The 25,263-nt window shown below is 41.6% G+C and overlaps 1 protein-coding gene across 2 annotated transcripts; it reads right to left on the minus strand.

Annotated features, from left to right (window-relative positions):
• Positions 1 to 1,410: 1,410 nt before the first annotated feature.
• dachc (dachshund c) lies at positions 1,411 to 24,339 on the minus strand. Of its 2 annotated transcripts, none has more exons than XM_072390813.1 (11): positions 23,548 to 24,339; positions 16,743 to 16,852; positions 13,573 to 13,683; positions 9,587 to 9,765; positions 8,710 to 8,830; positions 8,443 to 8,577; positions 5,134 to 5,330; positions 4,376 to 4,523; positions 3,385 to 3,513; positions 3,106 to 3,210; positions 1,411 to 1,961 (listed from the first exon to the last, which is right to left on the minus strand). In XM_072390813.1, the coding sequence occupies exons 1-11, from the start codon at positions 24,129 to 24,131 to the stop codon at positions 1,924 to 1,926; spliced, it is 1,857 nt and encodes a 618-aa protein (XP_072246914.1). In that variant the 5' UTR covers positions 24,132 to 24,339; the 3' UTR covers positions 1,411 to 1,923. The 2 variants fall into 2 exon arrangements, with proteins under 2 accessions (XP_072246914.1, XP_072246913.1); XM_072390812.1 differs by having other exon boundaries at positions 4,376 to 4,526.
• Between the last annotated feature and the right edge of the window lie 924 nt (positions 24,340 to 25,263).

A 25,263-nucleotide genomic window follows, 5' to 3' on the forward strand; every position in this document is an offset into this window, starting at 1 on the left:
GCCCCTGTTCTCAATCAAAGATAATCAGATTAAACAGCACAGAGATGTGTGTATGTGTGCATTTGTGTGTGCTTACCAATAAAGAGACTCCAGATTTGGAGACAGCCTTGACTCCTGCTGTTTGCTTTGTTCATTAAGAGGAGATGAGCAGATGGTTTGCTGGTCTGTTGTGCAGTGCACACATGCGGGCACACACACACACACCCACACACACATGCAAACACACATGCATGCTCAGTCCTGTCACCTTAGCTTTATCCTCCATTTATCTTTTCCATTACACATCTCTCGGCAGGACAATGCTACTCGGTGAATTGTGAGGGATGTGTGTGTGTGAGAAACAGAAAGAGATACAAGGGAGTGTGAAAGAGTAGAGAGAATGAAGTCACAAACCTTTCCCGTCAATATAGCCTATGAGTTGGTCATCTGAAAAGCTGATGACTCATTCACACATTCATCTATGTGAATCATTGCTATTCACTTGTCAGCCACTGTGTATTCAGGAAGAATTGCTTGTAGCAGAGGTATTGTCTTAGTCCTGCTTCACACCTTATCTGCCCATGTCCAGGAAATGGCACACAGTATATTTAGACAAGGTAGCACGAGTAAAACCTGGCTGACTCCACAAATTTCCTTGGCATACAAAAATTTGGATCGGAACAAGGTGAGATATATTATGTCGGACTTTGAAAAAAAGTTCATATATATTGAAAAATTGCTTTAAAAAATCTAAAGAAGTATGTTTGGTTCCTAACAAACACACACAATTTGAGTGACAAAATGTTCTAACTTTCTTAGATTTACAAATATATAGATATGGAGATTTTTTCCCAATTCTTAACAGAGGAAAATACTGAGCTAGATTTGACTGATATTACCTAGAATTTACAATAAGTCCGTCATCTGTAGCTATTATTTAGAGGACACAGATCATAAAATAACCACAGATTTTCACACAATAGAAAAGTCAATACTTTTGACTTAATTAATTTAATACCTTTTCCTATATATTTGCCAAACATCATGATCTTAACTACTTTCTGACCAAAGGTCACTCTGTAAAACCTCTAAGCCCTCTCTATCATGAGGGGGAAACGTCAAAAAAACGTGCATCCACAGACAGAAAGCTTACACGTGACCCTGCTTGCCACCTTTCTGTGTGTTTGTCAATACTTACATGTTTTTTTGGAGGAAATCAATGCCTCTTCATTCCCCACACCCTTACTTACAGACATCACAAGAAAATGGGCTTCCTTTTCCTCCACACCCTGAATCACACTGGATTTGTCACAATAAACATAATATACTGTCATATAATCCCATTTCAGATACTGATGAAGTGACAATAATTAAAGGACCAACTCAATTTAAAACTGTACTTGTGAAATAACGAAACAAGCAACGGCATAGTTTGATAAAAAGGATTTGTATTGTTTGTATTGTCAAACTGCACTACTGCATAACATACACAATACAAGTCATTTACTGACTGTACAACATGCCATTATGGTTTTTTTTCATAATAATAATAATAAAAATGATGACTATATATATGTACACAATTCTGTTACAAGTTATATTCATCACTTGTGTCCAAATAAACAGCACAGACAAAAAAACAACTATGGTCATCCTCATCTAGGATCTAAAAACCTTGATTGAAATAAACACAGTCAAACACAACATCAGAATAAAGTACTCTTCCCACTACAGCTGAGATTTGGTGATAAATGCAATAAATTAAACAAGAGAGCAATGAGAAAGTTCAGATGTAACCCATGAGTTGTGGGGGAGGTGGGGATTTGCGTCTCAGATGCCACTGCAGGACTAGCATGCCTGTAAATTGTTTAGTCATAAATGAAGAATCTTCATCACTCTGTTCTGACATCCATCCAGCCATTCATCCGCTCTTCAATCTCAAACTTAGTACATCCCGGTAGTTTGAAGGAAAACTCTGCCCTCTGAAATCCAAAAGAAATCATATATCAAATTATAATAAAAAAAATAGATAACTCAACTCTTTAGTTATGTGAGGGAAAATGCTGCGAGAAATAATCACTTCATATAAATACTGAAGAGGCCCTTACACAGAAATGACCAAAGATCAATAACAAAGGAGCATTATTAAGTTCAAAGCGTGTTTCTAGCCCTGATCCTCAGTTTTAGTGATAAAACTTCATGGCACAAAGGAATCACATTCTACCCTGCTGTATGACAGACAATTCCCCTTTAAATGATTTATTACTTGGTGTTAATTATGCAAATAATGTCCAAACAAACTCGTCATGAGGACAATTAAGACAGCCATTAATTAGTGGCCAGTTCTCTTCTTGCTTCACTGACATTCAATTAAAAATTGCTTTTGAACAAGCACACTGTCTGGTTTGGTGGTTTTGGCACAGTGCAGCGCAGAGGTGGGCTGGAACCATGCACTCTTTTGATGAGGACGGGCTAGAGATCATGGCCGTTACTTTTTCTGTCTGTTTAAGATGTTACATGTGGGATTTTCTCATTAATCTGTCCCTGTGAAGACAATAATGTAGGCAAAATAAATATACTAAAACGCCTGTCTCCATTAAAACGGTAGCCCCAGTGAACTGTCTCATGCTTCATTTAATTTTGCTCAATTTCTCAGGTGCGGTCTCCCTGTGAAATCTTTAAAAACCCTTCCAGTAGACTGGTCAGTTAAGCATCAAAAGCAGGGAGTAGGTGAAATAACAAAATCTGTTGTTTTAGCTCAGTCAACAGGAGCTAAATAAATTCCAACCAGCAGGCATACCACTATTCTTACAGTGAAATGGAATTTTTTGATTAATTTTATCACAGCTAATAATAATTCCCACAAACTTGGTACGGTGCCTTCACAAATGTGAACATTTCTGAGTTTAATGCTTTTGCTTATTGTGTGAACATCTATACTTTCTATTTTGAGAACACATGGAACCAAAAAAACAAACCCGTGAACCTCTGATTTTGTGATAGACTGTTTTAGCACTGATGGTTTTTCTACAAATAAAATTACTCGTATATTTGCTGATCAATTTCTAAGGCTGTTTTCACAGGTACACACTGAAACAGCAGTGTTTGTTATCTGGACAGCTGCACCTTGTACTGTCGCCTTGGTGTCCAGCCGGTTGTCATCGTGGCTGCTCCCATCCACGTCTTGGGTCACAGAGTCTGTGTGAGGAGGGGCTGCCGATGATTGATGGCCTGTGGTTTGGTCATTAATTAATAAAGACACCTAATTAGAGGCAAATGAATATTCAAGGCTAAGTTGTACTAAAAGCTCAGTGACATCTAATCTGAAAAGGAGAATTAGCACAGTAACTTTATGCTCAGTTTTGAGTCAACAGAAATACAACACATAGTATTTTGTTTCTGTACCTATGTGTGAGTTGGCAGAGTGTAGCAGGCTGTGCTCTGCCTGATCACGGAGTTTGACCTCCTCCTCCAAGGCCTCCTGAAGTCTCCTCTTACTCCTCTTTTCTTTCTTCAGGCGTTTCTGGATCAAAACTGAGGAGGAGAGAGGACATATGAGAAAGGATGACAGAAAAATACATGTTTAAACATAAGCTTGCTTCGCGAGCAAATTACCAAGATGCTTCTAATTTTCAATACTTTCCTGTTTTTGCCGTTTTTCTAGACATTAGGTTATTATATTTCTTGTGAGGCCACCCAGCTTTCTGAATTTAATAGAGTCTTTAGATCAAAAGAGTTTGAGGTACTATGAAATTATTCTGAATTGGGAGTGGTGTATGGTTGTGTTTTTACAGAGATATTCTGAGAAGGGGAGAAACTGCCTTTGGCTCAAAGAAACAGTAAAATACTATGATTCACAGATGGAATTTGAAAGTGTGTGTCACAACACATCATGGTGCTGGTCTGAATGATCAAATTCCCATTTTACTGCAGTTCCATACACCATCAACAGGTATGCAACATCCTGGGACTGGTGGCTTGGAGTTTACATTTTACAGTAACCTACTTTGCCACCTGGTGTGACCTCATCAAACAAAATGCCCTTGGTTGGAATTCTCTCTGACTGCGCTGCAGATGACAGCTTTTGTGATGCTGCCAAAGTTGATTTAGTTTGTAGGATACTGCCAGCCTCAGTTTAATTCACCTCTGCAGCTGCTTTGAGGGGTAATATACTGTAGGTGTCCTCACTTCCTTATCTGATTTTCAAGTTAATGGACGCCCTGTCAGCTCTGAAGTGGATTAAACCAACCTTGTTTAGCTGCACAGCAGAATCGTCAGTGTTTGGTGTTAAAACACACACTGTGTCAGTGTTAATAAACTCATGGGGGAAATGTAGCACTAACCAACAATTACAAACCATTATGATAACATCTGAAGCTAACACTGACAGTCGTACCTCTGTTTTTTTGTTCCATGCTAAGCTGTCTCTCCAACGTCTCTCTGAGCTCCCGCTCTCTGACAAGCTCCATCTTCAGCTCCGTCCTCTCCAGCTGGTCCTGCTTCTCCTGTGCCCGAGCATTCTCTATGGCAACCCTCAGCAGACCCTGCTTGGAGACACAGAGGCACACACCAACAGGTTACACACTGAACAAGAGTCAAGAGAGGTGTCTGCCGTTCTCAAGTGATGTAAATACACCACAGTGAGCTACTACTTCAAAGGATCAAGCAAAACTTCAACAAAAGGGTTGTGTGTGATTCTAAAACTTATACAATCATGCTGACTGTGTAAACCATCTCATTGCAAACGTATCTGTGTCTTGTTTAGGCAATATTCTAGTCCACTGTTTGAGACATGTTTAATTCCTGAAATAAGTTGAGCATGAAAAAAGAGGATGAGGCGAATTAGATTATTAACACGATGAAAGTCAACACTGGTCCTTTAACTACTTGTTAAAGGTGAATCTAACAACACATCAGGGTCAGATGAAGCGGTTTTTCCCCTTTTTGAAAACCCAGCCAAAGAGGGCTCTCATTGTGACTGCATGATAACAAAGACATGTAAAATCTGAGAAGCAGGTCAGCACACGCCCAACCCAATTACTGCATATCCTAAATGTCTGCTATTTACCATTTCAGGAAATCCCATAGAGTGGCTCATCTCCCTTCCTATTCATCTTAGAGTATGATAATAATAAAGCCCCAGCAGAGCCTCACCTGGATGTTCGTGAGCAGGGTCTCTATGGAGGACAAGCCTTCCGGGAAGATGAAGGGAGCGTGGTGGAGACCTGCTGAGAGCTTCTGTCCTGCGGGGTAAGATACCCTCTCGCAGCTCTCCCTGCCTGATGGGGGTTTCTGGTAGACTTGTCTATCACAGCTCTCCCTGGTTGTCTGAGCAGCCAAGGAGCTGTTATCTGGAGGGCAGAGAGACAGTTTGATGTCTAGTCAGTCAGGCTGATGCACTCCTGACTGAATCAGTTTAACACAGAGAGCGCTGCTTCACCTGAGCTGACACTCTTGGGAAATATATCCAATGGTGACATCACTTCTTCATTTGAACACATCATTAATGAGGGCTAAATTTGGCCATTAAACTTAAAAGAATATGTAGGTGTTGTGGTTCAAAGATTTGAGCAAAATAAAACATGATTGTGATATCTCTAGGAAATAAAAAAGTTAATCAAAATGCTTATTGTAAAATACATTTTTTTAGAGTGTCTAACTGTGCAAAAGTGCACAAAAAGAACAATCTGCCATCCGTACGATGTCACAACAATATCACACTCTCTGTATATCATTGACAGAATATCAAGGTTTTTGTTTTATATTCCGGTTTTCAGCAACACCAGCATTTTGCACCACTCCTTGTACATATACTGATCTAAATGAGACTCTAAATCTAATCTAAATGAAAAGTTCATTCCTCATCCTTTGGACACAAAGGATTTGACTCGCATTCAACAACTTTACACATTTTTCATGATTAACATAACTTAATATTTGCAAGCATTCGGGATTTAATGTATGTATCTAAAATATGGAAAGGGATCAGTACTCTTGCGACAACATGTAATAAAGCGCAAAGCAAATTCCAAGCTTTCTGGTAAATTTAATTACTTGTAAACATGTCAAGCCCAACAGAACAATGGGTGTTTACTCTAAGTACTGTGTGCAAGAGCATGCACACATACACAGAAGTTCTGGTTTGGGGTTTTAAAAATGTGGTTACCCTTTATTAGATGGCAGTCTGCCTATTGATAATGCTTCACAGCTTGACATCTCCCATAAAAGCAGTTAAGAACCTGCATTATGGATGACCATCTGTTTGTAAACCTGAGAACTGCATGTTCTGTATTCGTGACAGTCAGGGAGCTGAAGATTAGCCATTTTCTGCATTTCCCCCCCCCCGCATCAGGCAGTTGCTCACTTTACGCGTTGACTGTCATCCGAGCCACTGAGGACGGAGACGTCCTGGGAGTCCGGTGGTTATTGGAGCAGAGATGAGTGTGAACGTGCGATGTGATATCTGGCACTTTTCTCTGTCTGTGACAAATGACGGTGTTTTCCCTACTTAGCTGACCACAGCATCTTCTGCTCCAAATCCACCCACCTCCCCTACTCTGCCTCGGCCTCACGTCTTGGCAACTGTCACATTCAAGGTGTTTCACAGATGAGAAGCAATACCTTCCCCCTCCTCCCCTTTCTCCCTCTTTCTTGCTAAAAGCATTGCTCTGTAGAGAAAGGTAATTAGCAGGTGCTGGCGAGCTCAGCGGAGGGCATCCAACTACACTCCTGTGGCTCATACACAGACACACACACACACACACACATTCATAGCTGCTGAAGTGCGCAGTCAGCAGCGTGGGCTCCCTAGGCTCCTTGGATGTGACTGATCCTTTATTGAGTTACTGTTTTACGCCTACTTTACCTCACTCTCTCACACACACACACACACTGTTTGGCATAAATACACACACGCACACACAGCTGCCAGCTTGTTTGATCATTTACCCATCTCTCTAACCAAGGTCACTGTCTGTTTTTCTCTTTTCTCCGAACTTCATCTCTCTTTTTCCCCCCTCTTATTCCTCTCCCGCCCGTCCCCAGGGCTAATGAACTTCACCACGTGAGGACTGCCAGTCAGCGGAAGAGAATGGAAAGGCAAGGGGGGAGCGAGAGAGAGACAGAGAGAGAATAAAATTCTGCTGATGTTTGGTTAATGGGAGTGAGGTGTCAGGGATGGCCTCTGATCTCTGCTGCATGGATATGTTGTTCAAAGACCATTGAAACAGCACACACAGCCAAAACTGCCTCTCTCACAGATATATTATCATACAATAGACTGACAGAATGACAGCGCTGAAGAGCTCTTTGAAACTCTGTTCAATCCAAGATAAACCTATCCTGTGATGTACTAGGTCAAATACAAAAGCTTGCAATCCAGAAAATGTACATGAGTTTCATTTGCATGCAGGAAAATCAATTGAAAATCAATCACACAAATGCGATGTGTGATGCATGGCATTCTGGTGGTTGGTGCCATCACTGCTTTGTCAATATGTTCACAGATACCTGACAGCTTCTAAAACCTTACCTGGGAGGCCTTTGTCATTTTTAGATTCGATTACTCAATAATGTGATTCAGTATTAGAATACATCTAAACAGGCACATGCACATGCATGAAAACCTGCATACAAACATCTCGCCGTCTCCCTTACTCTTTCTCTCACTGTAGATTTCTGCTGACTGTTTGTCCTTGAGCAGTCCTCATTAAGCTAATGCAAACCTCCCTGACAGAGAAAACCAAACAACTGACGTTGCAGCACCGTGGCAACGCGGGCCCTAACGACAGGGAGGCGGTCGTTATGCAGATGAGGTCCAGCTGAGAGCGCGGGAGGCCGCCTGGCTCGTTAGGCCGCGGCCCGGCAAATGGCTCGCTAATGTAACACCGCTTCCTAGTCTAATGGAGTCCTGTTTTGCTGAATTATTTGTCTTTGCTCACCACGGGAGGCCGGGGGGCACTGACAGCGAGGAGGAGTGGAGTTGGAGAGAAAGGGATAGACAGTGAATACTTATCGACCATTTACTGATATTTCTTTCTTGTAAGAAGATTACAGAACCTCTCTGCTTAAATAAATAATAGCAAGGAAACTCACACATTTTCCACAGGTGTTTAAATCTGCAGAGCATAAAGATGGCAAAGATGGATGGATGGATCGCAGGGAAACTGAATGCTTGTTGTTCAGTATTGACAGCCTTAGTGCAAAGGCAATTGATTTTTCTGAGAAGTAATCATTACTCATTATTATTACTAAATGATTAATGCATGTAACAAGAAATTCTCAGAAAGCAGTAAGACGTTGACCTTCAAAACGAGGTGGACAATGTAACTCAACAAATTTGATTCCTGTAAGACACTTTAAAAGAAGACATCTAAATCGAAAATGAAATGTTTAGATTTTGTATTTTTTTTTTTTCATTTTTTAAATCTTTGCAGAGCTGCATCACATATCAGTAATAATCACCCCTGTCAGTGTGGCTCCTCTTGTTCTCCTTATTGTACTCCACTGAAGTCACATCTGTCTCTCTGGGCCCTTGCACTATCCCAGGAGAGTGTCCCAACACACTGTGACTCGACGACAGGCCCTCATGAAGTGAATCTGGAGAGAAAATACAAAAAGTGAAAAACTCATCATTTCCAGTATTAGATATGATACTAAATCATATTTCGTGTTTGTGACAGTGTGTCAACGCCACCTTTCAGTGTTCAGATCACACAGAAGAGTACGTACGTGTGGTCTCTGCAGTGTGTTCTGTGTGCGACGGTGAACTTGATACACTGCTGCTGTGATTGGATGACATCTGAGCTTCCTCCATTGAGAGGGAAGGGGAGGGACTGTCCCGCACTCGCTCCTAACAAAAAACACGATAATATATAGTACACAAAATGGACAAAGCTTACAGGCAAAGACGACATGAAAAAATTAATTAAAGATGACATTAGAAATTGTTAGTTGGTAGCAAGCTAATGGGTTCTTTGATGGTTGTTCATCTGTCTTTCTATCTTTATCTATTATATCTTTATCTGTATCTGCAGAGTGTGAAGCCAGATTATATCAATATATGTCAGACAAAATATAATTTATACTATTGTCAGTATATTATTATTATTATTGTCAGTATATTATAGTATTATTCAGATTTAGAAATATATGTCATATAGCGATGTTTTGTTTCTGCAATATGCCAGCCAATCAGTATCAAGTGTCGACAAAGCATTGGCAAGATCACTTGCCGGCTTCAGCGAGGATGCAGCCTATTCTAGCTTTTCAGCTGTCTTAATTTCTGCACTTTTACTGCACCGCGTAACAAGACATAATACACTAATCTACAAATTACTAAAACAAATAATATTCTTAAGGACAAAGAAAAATTGAAAAGAAAAAAAAAATTGAAATGTTTGTGCTAAAGCATTTTTAACGTCCAATGCACGGTTTTATAGCAACAGTCTGCATTTTAAAAAAAATTAATAAAAAAATGATGCCGTGGAACAATTTTTTCAAATTGTTTCAAATACTTCTAAACTTCTGCTTTCTTCCACAGCTCAGAAGTTGCATGGACTCAGACGGTTCCTGGCTGATTGTCAGGTTGATGGGCCTCTGAGTTCACCTTAATGACGGAGGTGGGAGCCCTGGCAGGGGGGTTGGCGTGGAGCTGTGCCACGCTGGCCATGCTGGCAAGCGTGCTTAGTCGGTTCATCTGGCCCATCGCCATGGAAACGGAAGCCGGCGCCAGGCTGGCAGGTATCAGAGGATGTGACATCATCATGAACGGTAACTGATCCAGAACTGGAGCCGAATATAATAGAAAAAGAAGGTGCAGAGTTAAGAAAGTGCTGATAAGTTATTTGCTTCTCACATTACTTGCAGCATTATTTACAGGCCAAAAAGACAACCATACAAGCAACCATCATGAAGGAAGTTTTGTCTCGTTGTTTTTTATTCTTATCTCAGGTGTATTTTCAGGTGTGCTGACCTATTCAAATTTAAAAGGCCATGACACTGGTGTCAATCCTATACTTCATATTCCAAACCTGGTCTGCCTCTAAAGCTAGACTTGAAAATATATGTGTATGTCCCCGTCAAGGATTTAGCCATGTGCGTTGTGGAAAAAAGATAAGTAAAGGTGTAAAGTGGAAGAGGGTGTGACTTTGTTTGTTTTTATGAGCAGGACAAGTGCCTCTCAAAGATGTAAGGACTATAATAGCCTCAATGTGTTGCTATGGGCAAAAACAGAAATTCAGCTGCTCTGGAATTGAGATAAGATTTATTTTCTTAAATGACTGTGTTCTTTATCTTGATCCAATGCATTTTCTGCACTTGAAACTAAACTCTTATTATCTTTGCCAATCTGTTGTTCACACTCCTCTCTTTAAGACAAGCAGTCACTATCTATGAAGAAAACCCTTCCTCTCAACAGCACCCTAGTGGGCTGTTGCAGTCCTTGTATTCATGAAACAAACAATCCAGTTGGGGGGGAGAAAATGACATAAATATTTATCATTTAATAAAAGGAGAAACAAAAACAAAAGAAACACAGGGAGGAAGTGAAACAAAAGAAGCTGATGGCAGTCCTGGTGCTGGGCCAGCAATGCACGCTGGGTAATTATAAACACAAAAGAAAAAATCTTGGACTCTATTCCACACAATTGTCACAAATAATAGAACGAGAGGAAGCAAAACAAAAAAAGCGATCCAAAGAAGAGAGATGAAACAGAACAAATAAAAGGGGAGAAGGAGAGAAAGAAAAGACTGTGGAAGAAAGGAAACGAGCAGGCAAAGTAAGAAATAAAGGGTGAGGCGTTTACTTTATGAGTTGGGCTCGCTGGACATATGTGCAGTGCTTTGTGCATTTTGGCAGATTAGTTTGTCACTTGTCCAGAGCAGAAACCAATCCAAACAAAAGATCTGTCTGAATGGAGTTGAATAACCAGATGCTCTGACAATCAACTAGCAGCCAAATATTAAGCCTCAGTTGGAAACCAATGCTCCACTTTTGCCCCTCTGTCCAAACCCACTTCCCTCAATAATTTCATTTTCACTCTCATTCTCTCCCTCTTGGTAACCCCCCCCCCCCTTCACTTTCTCGGCCCTCCCATCACTTTCTCTTATGTTTCATTAAAAAACATCAAAAGTCAAAGTGCCTCTCTTATGTTTATCCAAACAAACCATTACTGTAAACAAACAGTTACTGTAAATTTCCCAGAAGATCTTGTTAAATGCAGAAATGGCTGCTCCCCGCTCTTCCACAGCCCATAAGGTGTCACACTCAGCATTTGTGAGAGTGTGCATGTGTGTAATCTGAGATTGCCTTTGTAGTGGTTAGAGCTCTGGTAGGGGCCTATCCTTCCCATAAGGCGGTGGGTGGCGGTATGGAAAAAACACATTGTGCTTATGTATTTACTGTATGCCTGTGCTGTGTTTGTCTGTGTGTGTGTTTCCACTTGACTCTATCATTAACAGTGATTAAACTTTACAGGTTTATAATGGCTGGTGGTAACTAAGCCACCTAACTGCACACAGATGCTGGCAGTCGTGGTGTACACAACGGTAAACAATGCTTAATGCTGGTGGTGTTTACCGACATGAGCACAGAGAAGAACACACAAAACCAAAGACTTCAAAGAAGGGATTTTACTTGTATGTCTTTGTAATTTTTGAAAAACAGCAAGGACAATTTCTCATTTCAATCCTAAAGCCATGCAGTGTGCTCCACATGTTAAGTGTGTGTGTCCCAGGCTGATAGTGTATTCCACACAGACCTCCATAAGCCCTGTCATCTGTCTAAACACACTGATGTCACTTTAACCTGTCGATAACAGTGGGGATGGTGCGCCCGATTTGTTTGTGTGTATACATTTGTGTTTGCGTGTGTGCATGTGTGTGCATGTGCCCGTCCTGCCATCGATTGTCCAGCGTTTGTCGTTTGCATTCAGGATAGTGAATTAGAGAGAAGACTATTGATTTGGCTCCAGCCTCTCATCTTATTCATCTCTCTATCATCCCGGTGTGCTTACTCTTGTCCACTGATGCTCCAGTTTTGCTGGCTGCTCATCCTCACTGCAAAGCCAGGGAGGGGAGCAGTGAAGGGGGTCGTTCTTAATAACTTAAGACTAAAAAGTATACCTGCACATGTAATGAGCAACCAAAGGGATTCAATTCCAAAATTAGGTGATTCTTTGCCTTCCAGGGACAAAATGACTTAACTGTAAATGAGGACATACTGCTTTCTCAACCGTGAAAAGCAAAGACTCGTTTCCCTTTAATGTTATTCCACACAGGAGACAACTATTACAACTATATTTAAGAGCTCTTCAACGAAAATTAAGGCTTTGAGATTGTTTGTACATCTACAGCATTTTTTAATCCAGTTTTCTATATGATAAGCAAAATAATTAGCTATGGCTGAGCATTTCTGCATTTGGCCCCCAGCATACCAACATGTTGGATTCATACAGCCAGTGTTCATACGTAACAAACTTAAGAAATCAGTCCTGGTGATTGTGACAAAGGTTTGTCTACCATTAGTAACAGATTATGAGCTGTTTGCTAACAGTCAAGCCAAAGAGTCAAGGATATTTGAGAGGAGTAGAGGATAAGCAGCTGCGGTATTGGCAGGGCTAATTTGAATATCCATAGCTGCTGTACATTAAATAAGGTCCAAGTGAAGAGCTAAATATGAGCAATTTTAATTCATGAAGGGCTTATTATATCTAAAACCTGTTTAACATACCCAAATGCCCTTATTATTGGCTACTGATGGCATATTACAGATATTTTGATATCTGTGATTTACTCCAGTGATTACAACACTGTCTGCAACGGATATAGCAGAATGCATGACATGCAACATAAGTTCCTAAGCGCTGAATTGGTTTGAAAATATATTGCTGGGAAGTCAAGTATTTTTTCTTTTTTTCTATGTTCAGAGTCATTGTTTTTCCTAACTGAAATCTGTATCAGCATTAGTTATACTTTAATATCACACAGGCTTGAATTCAAATTGGGGAAAAAGAGTTTTCTAAATATTAAATTTTCTTTGAGGAGGAGTTAAAGCATTAGTACATTTCTGTTTATACTTTCTCAATACGATGACTAATAGATAGGAATGATTTGCAGATGATGTTTTGAGGCTACAGTGTGGATGTTCAACTGTGCCTTTCAGGAGATGTTTCTTGAATCTCACTGAATTGCACAAATATGAAAACAAATCAAAGCTTCAGGAAATAATAATCCCTGCAGTCACTTATTTTGGGAAAAATATATACAAGAAAAACCTGTAAGGCACACTATGTTTTGATTATTTGGATGACTTAAGCCAGATGTCTTGTACTAATTTCTTCTGAAGAACCGACTGAACGCTGCTGTATTTTGCTTTCATTTATCGGCTTTCAGAGGAAGCAAACAGGCAACAGAGGTGATGTCACATCCTGGTTTTAATCAGCGTGATTCAACAGTGCCACAGCTGCTTAAGTTGTACTGACTTGAAATCACAGATGTGTTCAGACAACAACTGTTTTATGACTGTAACTGAACATTTTGCACGCATACATGCACGTGTGGGTGGGGACTGAAAAAACAAAGTGAGTGACTCACCCAGTCCGGTGTTGTGGTCACCATTCTCTCCATTTGGTCCGCCATGTTGGTGGTTGCTGTGGTAACTGGCCATCGCCTCCAACTTGATCTTTTTGGCCAGGGCAGAGAGATCTGAGACAGAAACAGATATAGAGAGGGAGAAAAGAGGGGAAAAAGAATCAATAAAAGCCAGATCAATGGCCCCCGGTGGAGGATTAGAGCAGTGGGTAGGCAGGAGGTTGTCATGGGAAGACAGAGGCCAGCCATTCATTCTGACTGCACCGCTGCACTGGCCATTTAGTCTGCCAGGGAATCGGCAGTGATAGGAACAAGCCAAGACATTCATCTCACCCACACAGGGATATCACATCCCACAGCACAGCACACAGGATGACACCCAACGGCAGCAGCAGCTCCACCTTTCAACCAGAAAGCCCTTCCTTATCAGAAATAAAGAATTGGAGACATGAAACAAAATGTGAAAATACCTTTTAATAGAGGTTGTGCACTTTTGGATAATATGTAATTGAGAGTGACTTAATCTGGCAGGAGGGTGGAGACCCGTTTTAATTTGTGCCTTGAACCTTGAAAGGTAGCGTGACCCACAGGGCAGCCTTGAAAACAGAAAATTAAATATCTCTTGCACTAATACAGACAAACATGGTGAATTATTAAGGTTAAGACAAACCACACAACTGTGCAAACACAACTAAGGAAATGCAAACAAACCGTAAGTCTTAATTTCCTGATCTTGGATACATCTAAACATTTGCAACAAATTCAACTGCTGAGTGCTATTTTTTCCTTAGACAATGGGAGTCTGAGGTGAATAGTTTGTCTGCCAAAGACGTCGACAACCAAAACAAATTGTTCCTTTTCTTCTCATCTTCTCTTTCTCTCTTTCCTGCCCTCTCCTCCCATCCCCTCTCCTTACTTTACCTTTTCAAATGTCAGCATCACAGCGGGACATAAGCCACTGTGTTGCATGTGTGTATGTGTGAGCACATGAAGGCAAGAAGAAGCGACTAAGGAGGATCACATCAAAGATCTTTCCTGCCTTTTACGCTCAAATGTCCTCCATCTCTCTGTCTCCTTCTCCCCTCTCATGTGGCCATTTCTAATCAGTGGTGCTGACATTGCCGTCGTGCCCTCTCCTTTGGTGGAAAAAGACTCTTTTCCCACTGAGAAAGATGCTCTTGAGCGCTCATACAGACACAACACACACACTCAAGCACCTTTGAACAGTGAGAGGAAGCGGAGGCTAATAGAAAATGGCTTCTTTTGAGGCGGGGAATGAAAAGATCAGGTTGCAGTGAAGAGCACAAAGCCAAGGGCAACTTTGAGAGCGGTGAGGTGCTAACAATTACTTCTCTTCCTTTCTCTGTGCATCAAACACACACACACACACACACACTTACACACATGAAAACACTCTACAATAGACACAAACACAGAACTGTTTGTAGCTAAACAAGCAGCATTATGGTCTTTAGCAGCAGTAGACTAGGATAACATGAAGAAAGGCAAAACATGATAGTAAAAACACAAATATACAGATTCTGAAATCACGCACACCCAACATGAGTCATCTGCTACTACCTTTAAAAGAATCTAATTATCCCAAAACTCGATTTATAATTGCAGAGGCTAATAATGAGAAAGAGGAACAGGAAGTTTTACAGTGACACATTAAACATATTCATAGTCATATTTCAGAGGTCTAAAGATTATACTGCTTACTCAACCTAGCAGAGGACTTTGTGTACTTTTAATTCAAGAAAAAAGACCAAGCTTGCAACTTATGAGCTGTTTCTCATGTGTCAGCAGCATGTATGCTAATTTTATTAATCAACACACCAGTCACCTCCCAGATCCCCACCTCTTCATGCTATCGATGATGGGCAAAATCTTTCATCACGAGGGGCTGCACAACAAGTAGTGAAAAACGCCCCGTCCTCTATCTATTCTGCATAAGCGTTCTGTTCTTTCTTCAAACTGATGGGACAGAACAGCTGGTTGCAACATCATTTCATTTCATGTCATGTTCTAAAAAACTAAAAATCTGAAGAAACACTAAATCTGTAAATCTGTTCATGGAGTCAAAAGAGGGATTTCTACTTTTCTGATGATTTGGAGATTTAAGGAGTTCAATTATTGAATTATCAATTGACAATAGATTTTCACATTAAAGTGATTCTGTTTTTATATTTTTGGTAGTGATGTAGTCTGTGAAAGAAAGATTCTAGTTTGACTGTTAGAGATAGCTTTACGATATAAACTTTGAGTATTCCTACCATGAGCATGTATGCTTTTTGATCAAAATGTTTATCAAGATTCATAAATACTTTACTATCTTTATACTATATTTATGTCCATACTATATTTGTGTTGTTAGATGTCATAATGTTACTGACTTACCCCACAAAACAGCTTTAACAACGTTATTCTTTAATGTATTCTAATCGGTTAATGTTTCATATTCCCACATATTTAACTTTTTGAACTGAAACAGAGTACATAACCACATGTGGAGCAGTAACAGCAATTCTTCTTCCAAGTGTTGAGCATCTTTATAAATATAATTACATTATTTTCCATTTGCTTGTTCCTTGATTAAAACCTAATGTTCCTAAAATGCCATGGAGTTGGACTAAAAACGCTGACTGATTCATTACTCAAATAAAGGTTTTGACAAAAGATGTGAGTTGATTGTTTGATTGGCCTACTTTGACTTAAACATGTTGAAAAACAATTTTTTTAATGAGCAGCTGTTGCTTTTTCTTTAATAACATGAAGATTAAAAGGACAAAAAAAGAATCCTGATCAGGACTGTTTCTTGTGCCTCTGTTATTGTGAAGCAAAAAAATTAGGGCGATAACACAAACTACAAGAGGGCATTCACAGGGAGGAATCTATCAGAACTGAAGATTATGGCCCATGAAATAAAGCAACTATTTAAGAAAATTAAAAAGTGATTTGTGGCGAGTAAGAACAAACAGAATGGAAATTAAAAAGTTCCTCAACAGAAGAACACTTTCTGGATTAGTTTTGGATCTTGTATTTTACAGCTGATTAGGAAATCTAAAGTGCAAAGTGTAACAACATACTTTCCTATGATCATGCGCTTGTGTAATATTGTTTCTACAGCACATGTATGTACTGTATGTGCATGGTAAGCCTTGGGTGGTCACCTGCAGGAGGCATGATCCCAGCGTGCATCAGACCACTGTGAGACAGCATGTGGTGAGTCCCGCCCTCTGTCACACTCTGCAGCCTCTTGGGCGGTCGTCCAGGCCTCGAACTGCAGGCAGAAAACACAGAATAGCATTAGTCATTAGGCAGCTTTCCATGCTGAGACTGAGATGGGTGGCCTGGTTAGACGAAGTGTCCTTCAGTCTGTAAACCTCTGATCCTGCTGAAGCGTCAACAAGCAAAACACTGAAACCTGACCGGTTCCAGGAAGACTGCTGTACAGCAAATCTGACCTCCCTGTGGATACGAGCAAGCAAAAAAGGAGTTTCCCTATGGCATCAATAAAGCACCTCATTACTGTTCAGCTTACTCATTCATTTGTTTGCTTATTAAATGTGTTCGCTCGCCTCCTTCACTTTCAATCCTCTCCTCATTTGGCCATTCATTTCCCTTTTCCCGCCGTGTCACAAATTTCCCCAATAAAGCCTGTGACTACAAGCAGATTCACACAGATTCTTGTGGGTATGTGCGTGTGTGTAGTTTGATTGAACCGGGCATGCTCAATCAATCCTGGAGGAAGTATGTGAAAAGCTGTCAGACATCACTTCAGCTCTGACTAAATGGTGTGAATGTCCTGACAGTGGAAATGACACGGGCAACATCAGGCTTAATGATAACCAGCGTACCTCATCTCCTTTCATAGCAGCTTGACATAACACAAGTCTGTGGGCAAGAGTGTGTCTGTCTGTGTCCGCGTGATATTAAAAGACAGTGAGTGAAAAGGGGGAGAGGAGGAGGGGAGAGACGAGACGAAGAAGGTGTGACAGCAAGCAAAAGAAACTGAGAGAACAATAAAGTTGAAAAAGGAGATAGAGTGACGGATGAGGGGGTGTAAAGTGAGAGGATAAGATGATATAGAGGAAGAGTGCCTGAGAGTAAAAAAAAAAAGGTGTGAAAGAGGGGGAAAAAAGTAGGGAGAGAAAGACTAGAAGCAGCAGCTTCCTAGCGTGGGGCGTCTTTGAGCAGATTTTAATTAGAATCTAATCCAGCCGTCATTAAGGCCCCATAAACGAAGCTGTCAGTCAGGAGATTAATGGCGTCTCATTTGCATATTGCATATAATTCATCAATTACCCAGCAGAAAGGACCAATCCCCTGTTGACACACCCACTGGCTGAGAGGGGGGAGATGAAGAGAGACAAAAAGACAGAAAGATTGTGTAGTCACTAACTGTGGGAGAAAAACAGGTAGCTTGTGTGTGTGTGTGTGTGTGTGAGAGTGGGGTCTCGTCTGGCTGGTGTGTATGTGTGTCTGTATGAAGTGTTCAAAGGTTAATTTGATGAGCCGATGAGCTCCACAGTTCCTGCCCTCGGTTTTAATGAGTTGTTATTATTGTCTCTTATTATGGGCCCAGACCGACTGGGATGTGACAGCTGACATCAGATATCGTGCACACACACACACGCACAGGTGCACGTACAGTGAGAGACGCACACAAACACACAATCCTGTAGGCAGTGAGAAAAACACACTCGGTGGATACACAGACATACGCACGCCCAAATTCACAGCATGAAAGACAGCTATCAGGAATGTGCAAGAGGGATAGAGTTGTAAAAACGTGTGTGTGCGTATGAGTGTGTGGTGTTTTAGTGGAGGTGGATTCAGATTGCACACAATATTTGTTGCAGCGCATATTGAGAAGCACACTGAGCTTAACAAAAGCAGGAAATGTATTTTTAGGTTTCAAGTTTGAAGGTAATGCAACACAGTTCCACTGCAGCCGATGTTGAACCGCCTCGAATGGACGCACACACTCACACAAACACACAGATGCAAAAGTGAACATCAGCGGGGGGAAATAAAATACACAGAGACCAAAGACTGTGGTTGGTTTTTTACTGCAGCCGCTTCCCTTTCCCTTACTACTGTTTATTTGCACTCACTAATTAATGGCCTCTGTGTGTATGTGTGTGTGTGTTGGTGGGTGGATGCGTAGTGTGCGTGTTTGTATATGTTGCATTTTAGGGGGCATAAAAAACTGGAACCTAATTTTGTGTTTAGTCTGCAAGTGCGTTGATACATCAAAGTGACCCACGAAGGGAGGTCTATGTGTGTGTTGTGCATGCAAGTGTGTTTTGAGTGTGTGTGTGTGTGTGTGAGGTTGGAGAGCACCGGTTCCCTGAGGTAGGATTAATGAAAAAGCCTTTCATGGAAAAGTCATCAAGCTGAGGGGATGGAATGAGGGAGAGGAGGGGGGAAGAGAGAAAACAGTTCATTGTGTGTGTGTGTAGAGGAGGGGGTGTATGGCTTATGACCTCTTTGTCTCAAACTTTAATTAAAATCTCACCCAGACGTCCTCCCTCATGCCAACACTCTGGCCACACACACACAAACACACACATATTTTTTTCAGAAAGGTACTCTGTACATTGAGTTCTGCCCTCTAAGCTTAGCGAGTGTATGTTACCTGAAACATGAAACGCCAAACATGGCAGCTGGAGCTTAGCACAGGTGGAACAGAAACAAAACACAACAAAGATGACAGATCTCTCTGTTTCCCTCACACACACACACACACAAAGACACACACGTACGAAGGAAAGAGAAAAGTAATGAAAGAAGAGGAAGTGTTACAGTCAAAACAGTGGAACAGCTACTGGCTTGGAGGGACTGAGGTGCTGATAGGTAGCAGCTGTGTGTGCCTGTGTTTATGTGAGTGTGAGTAGGAGACAGAGAGGGGAAAAAAAAAGAACTTGCTCAAACAAGATTTTGTTTGGAATACATTAGCAGCGGTTTACAGCTCCCATGCTCCCATCCTTTCTATCTGCGTTCATCACATAGGTTTGTATTCGCCGTCACGGTCCGGTTTGATAAATCATAACGTCGTCGCTGTACGCAGGAAGACTTATGTTGCTGGTTATAGAAGGCAGGGAAAGATTGATGTTGTGATTTTCCTCTCAAATCAAGGACCAAAAAGCTTTATGCGCCATTGTTATGAGGAAAGCCTGTGTGATGATGTCATGAAAGAAGCAGGCAGGACAACAGACACACACAGGACGGTTGATTATGGCAAAAATCTGATCTCCTAAACTGATACTGTCTTGCATTCCTCTTCCACATTCCAGGGTCAAGACGATGTCAAGACTGTGCGTTTCTGTGAAAGTATGCGCGCGCTTTCCATTAAAACCTGTCACAGGGGAAGATACGGAGGCCCTCTCTATCTCATCGTGCTCGTCTCTATAAAACATCAAAAGAGATCGGAGGTTAAAGTTGAGCTAACATACCCCACCCTAACGCACACACACTTGAACACACTTGAACACAACCCTCCTCCTCCTCTTCATCCTAACACTGCTGACTTTGACAATGAGTTATGGTGTGGCGGTGGGGCTCAGCTTTGAGGAGTCCACCTCCCCATGCACACACACAACGCCAACTGCCAACTTGCAAGGCCGAACTTTGCCACTAAGAAACACAAAGAGAGGGCTTTTGTTGTGCTCGGCAGGCCACTTTGACTCATTTATCATTCATCGCTTGATTTAGCTCACTTTTCTTCTGCAACGCTTCCACCTGTTTTTCTTATTAATTGTTGTTAAAAAAATTTTTAAAAAGCTAAATAAACCAAATTTACAAAAAAAAAAACCACACATTTTGCTTTTTACCTCTATTAGTGTCTGTGCCAGTTTTAGGGTGCAGAGGTTTTTCTTTTACTGCTTGCACCCTAAAGAATTTGTAGCGAATGGATTTTGCTCATACTGTGCAAACCACTCTAAACCATTTCAACTCTCTTAGCAGTTTTTATAGAGAGAATTGCTTTAGAAGAAGTTGTTCCTCTGAAAACTGTTGTCACATGATAACGAGTGGCCTGTTCACAAGCTCCTGTGTCATTTGAAATGCAGCAGCTAAAACAAAAGAAAATGCCCCTCCACTGCAGCAGGCTGGGAGCAGAAATTAAATGTAAGCAAACAAAACTGTCTGTATGGAACATATCAGGTGGAATACCAACTCTTTGATTAAGCATTGCCTCTATCTTCTGGTTCTTTTCAGATTCTGCATGCAAAAGATTGACAAGCACATATGCAAAAGCATACGCTGTAATTAACACATTCTTGGGGGTAATAATTAGATCTTGTTCTTCGCCACATTACACCACTTTTATGTAACATGTGGGAGGGGTGGCATTTTTGGCATCTGCATAATGTATACATATATGTGTAATACACACACACACTGTTTGACCCGAGTGAGCTGTTTGATGTGTGTTACCGACAGAGAATGAAACTGTTCCTTTGTGAGGGAGAAAGAAAAGGACGGAGGATCAGGTTGCCTCCTACACGCCATGTTCTCTCTGTGGAACTAATGTCATTTAGCAGCAAAGCCAGCAAACACACAGGCGTGACCGTGCGAGTTTGTGTGTGTTAGCCGACGACAGAGAGTTTGTGTGTGTTTGTGTGCCACCTATGCATGAATTATAACTGTGCTGTGAGTGAGGGTGAAGTCGGCCCTTCTTCATGGTTTGATGAGTCAGTGGTCAGAGCGTGTGTGTCCGAGTACACACATCAGGGAGAGAAAGAGCGAGACAAAGAAAAGAAAGACAATGATAAATAGGGCACATTTTCATGTCCACTGCTTAAAAACATTTTGTTTTAATATGTTTCAAAAAGAGCAAACAAATAAGCAAGCAGCCAAAAGAATAGGCCGCAGGAATCCATGTTAAGCTTTCAGTTAGTCATGTTAAACTACTGTTAAACGCCAGGCCTGTTCTTTTTCCTCCAGCCGGTCCCTAGTGAACTAGAAAATAATAAGTGATGTCTGTCTTAATCAGTAACACAAACCTTAGTGAGCCTTGACGCCGTCAGAAAGCCCCATCATCATGTTCTTGAAACTTTAAGGTTTAGTCAGGCAGTCCTCCTGCTTTAACGAGAACCATCTTGGGTCTCACTTTTTACCTGCTACTGCACGGTGCTCCATCCACACAAGGGATTACTTAAAACTTCTAATGCGGGGGGCTGATACTAATGGCTACCGCAGCACATTTGAAGCCCTCAGACAAAGAATCAGGCAAGTTGTTTGAAGATTTCAGACGAGTGATGTTTTCAGATCTCATTAACTAAAGGCTGTTTGAGTGTTGTGTGGATAATTAGAGATGGCAGAGGCTGTATATTTTCAGGGGTTGTATAACAACGTTCCTATTAACACCAGACATAGAAGAAATCCCAAAGCAGCCAGAAGATGCATCTGGATTTTGTCTTGGTTGGAGGGCCGCAAAAGCTTAGGCGCAGGTGTTAATCCACACACACAGGGCTAGAAGATGTTTCCCATAACTGTTAGTGCTGTTTTGGAGTGTATCTGGGTTTCCTCAACAAGTCAAAACTTGTCTTAAAACCTCTAATCTGGTAACAAAAACAAAACGCACCACCAATTTGTAAAAAATACCACCATGCCAATGCACTGCAGCGATGTCGGAAACAGGAGGAAATGTAGTTCATACATTGTTTTTGTTTGGTTTATCTGTGCACATCTTGATGCATGCTGTATCTGCAGTTAATGGCAGGTGTAAATTGGATCATTCATGCTCCAAGGAGCAAGGATTAACTATCAAACAATATAAATTCCCAAAACTAAGGCTAATCCACACTCCTCTGGATTCAAACTCATGCTGTTATGAGCATGTGGCCTGCATGACAGCAGGCTGAGGCACCAGGAAACCACAAATCCCAGCCAATTTAGCTCCTTTATCCAAACATCTCTGCGCCGCACTGGATTGATGACCCATGTAGTTGGTCACCATCGGAGTTCTGCAAAACAGCTCATTTACATAATCGCATCATAAATACCGAGAATTCATTTAATCATCTCCTCTGTTCTGATGCTCAGGGCTAAAGAGTGTTGATATGATAAGACAGCAAGTTATTAAGGAGGGAGAGGGAGGCAGGGAGGAAGGGGAAAGGAGAGAAAGCAAAAGGATCAGTGAGTGAGTGAGTGAGCTTGTCCTGATTTAAGCTGCCGCTTGGGGCCAAATGAAAATTAATTAATTTCTGTGAAGAATCAATTTCTCAGAATGACAGTGTCAGATTCAGTGTGTGCAAGTGCGAGTGTGTAAGAGAGGAAGAGCATATGGGTGTGTGTGTGTGTGTGTGTGTGTCAGAGTGAGGCACAGATCACAGCCTGTGATAACGTGACAAACTTTTAAGAGTGTTTTTCTTATTAAGATTACTAAAATTCATTATCGTCAACACCATCACAACGTTTATCATCCATTAAGATGGTAATTGGTTACAGGCCTAACAGCAGTAACGTGACCAGTAAAAGGGGGTTAACTGGACCTACAGTCAGTTGTGATCAAGTCAAGTCAATCATGTCAATCTCAAACAAAAGCAACAAAAGCTATTTTTGTTTAATGAAAAGTGTATTTATGGAAAATGCATCTATTTTCAGTGGCTTTCAGGGAGCTTGGTGGCTTCAGAAATGAGTGAAGCAATAACAAGTCCAAACATAATACAGACCTGTTTACCCAGACTATGGGTTATAAACCACGAGATGACATCACCACAAGTGTAACATTCATAATAGGCTTTAATTGATATTATTGTATACCTCTGTTATGATTTGCTGACCGACAATCAAATGAATAGTATTAATTTTACAGGTCAAAAATCTGTCATTGTCTCTAGTTCTTTTGTACCTGGTAACCCCAACCTGTTACACCAGCCCCCCCACCTCAATCAAACATCAACCGCATCACGATAGAGTCACACTGTCACCCCCGCCTCTCTCCCTAACCCCCCATACCCGACTCACCTCGCATTGGTACAGTCGTTGTAGAGCGTCTCGAAGTCCTGCCTGGAGATAAGTTTGCAGCGGTTCACCCCGGGCTGGATGGCTCCGAGCCCCCGCAGCACCCGGACCTGCTCCACGTTGCACACCACCGGAGTAATGTCCAACCGTTTCAGCTTGGTGTAAACGGTGTGAAGCCCGCCGACCAGGTGCTTGAGAAACACGTCGAAAGCCTGGGGCAGGCAGATGAGCTCCGTGTCTCTCACCGTGAACGAGGCCAGCTTGGCACCTTTCACCTCCACCAGTTTGCACTCGTTGTTCTGCGGCGTGCTCTCCACGGGCGACGCGGTGGCGTACACCGGCTTAGCGCTGTTGGACACCGGGGCTCCTCCGCTCTTTAGCGGGGTCCCATTGGGTAGTAAGAGATCCGGCCTGAACTGGTGAAGCAACGCCGGATGCGCCACCGGAGGAGCCGGGGAGGAAGCGGCGGAGGTGGCCGCAGGTGGCGGAGAATTGGTGGCCGGAGAGACAGAACTCGGTGCCGGGTGGTGTCCGAGAGGAGCGGCGGGGAGCAGAGTCGGAGCGGCAGGAGTTGCCATAGTGGTCATGTCGGAAAATTAGTGCAAAAGTAAACTTCAGAGTCAAACTATTTAAGAAAGTAACTTCGCCGAACACACGCAGATGCTTTGCGAGTGTGAGTTGCGCATTGAGTGCGCGGAGGTGGAGAGGGGGATAACAGAAGAAGAGGACAGGAGACAGGGTCCGTGTGTGGAAAAACAGATCACATAGTTGAATCAGAATGAGCGGAGGCTTGTCTCAGAGTGGAGATGCTACTGTCACATTATCATAAAGAGGAGGAGCCTGGACATATTCTTAGAGAGTGAGACATGCGGCGAGAGGGGGCGAGAGCAAAGATTAGCCTACATAAACTTTGGATAAGCTTATTTATAAACGCTTAACGAAAAGACACCTTCACATTAATGCCCCTGATGGCATGTTTGTGGCAATCTGAGGAATTTACAGCATTTCCAAAGCGCCTCATTAATTTGTTACGGATTAATATGTATTACCCTTTAAAGTAAAATTATGATTAGATTACTGAGGTGTTTTCCCGAGAGAAAACGTTTTCTCTGTTATCACTCTGTTATGATGATCTGAGTATCATCAGAGATATGCCAATGTGATGTTTTATATTACCCCAAAATACAGAGTAATTCTTGGGCATGATTATTTGAGAAAAGTAGGAAAATAAGTATGCTGGAGATGTATCTGTTTAGAACGAGCAGATTGTAAAGAGATAAATCTCAGTTTCCAATTAGTATTTGACCTTTATGCAGTATGAATGTTATTAATAAGGGTTTTCGCAAGGAAATGAGAGTCTTTATCTTTTACATGACAGCTGTATTTTTTTTATTTTTTAGTCAAACAAAGGGGGTACTATCATGACATGTTCTGGGGGGGGGGGGGGGGGGGGGGGTTCATAATAAATATATTGTTTATCAATACAGGTGCAAAAGCCACACATTTAGCTTAAGGTGTCTTGTTAGAAGATTTTTTTTTTTTTTGAAAATCACATTAATGTTGCACCAACTGTTGTTTGTTATGTTTTGATTTTAAATCTGAATCTGAACTGGGAGGGGGGTCAGGGGCAGTAGCCTTGTTTTGACAAACTGACCTGTTCACCTGCCCCCTGCACTGCCTCCTCACCCACTGCACACATGCACTAAGACACACACATGC

Source organism: Leuresthes tenuis, unplaced genomic scaffold, assembly GCF_036924035.1.
Source record: "Leuresthes tenuis unplaced genomic scaffold, fLeuTen1.0.hap1 SCAF_8, whole genome shotgun sequence".
Classification (NCBI taxonomy): Eukaryota; Metazoa; Chordata; class Actinopteri; order Atheriniformes; family Atherinopsidae; genus Leuresthes; species Leuresthes tenuis.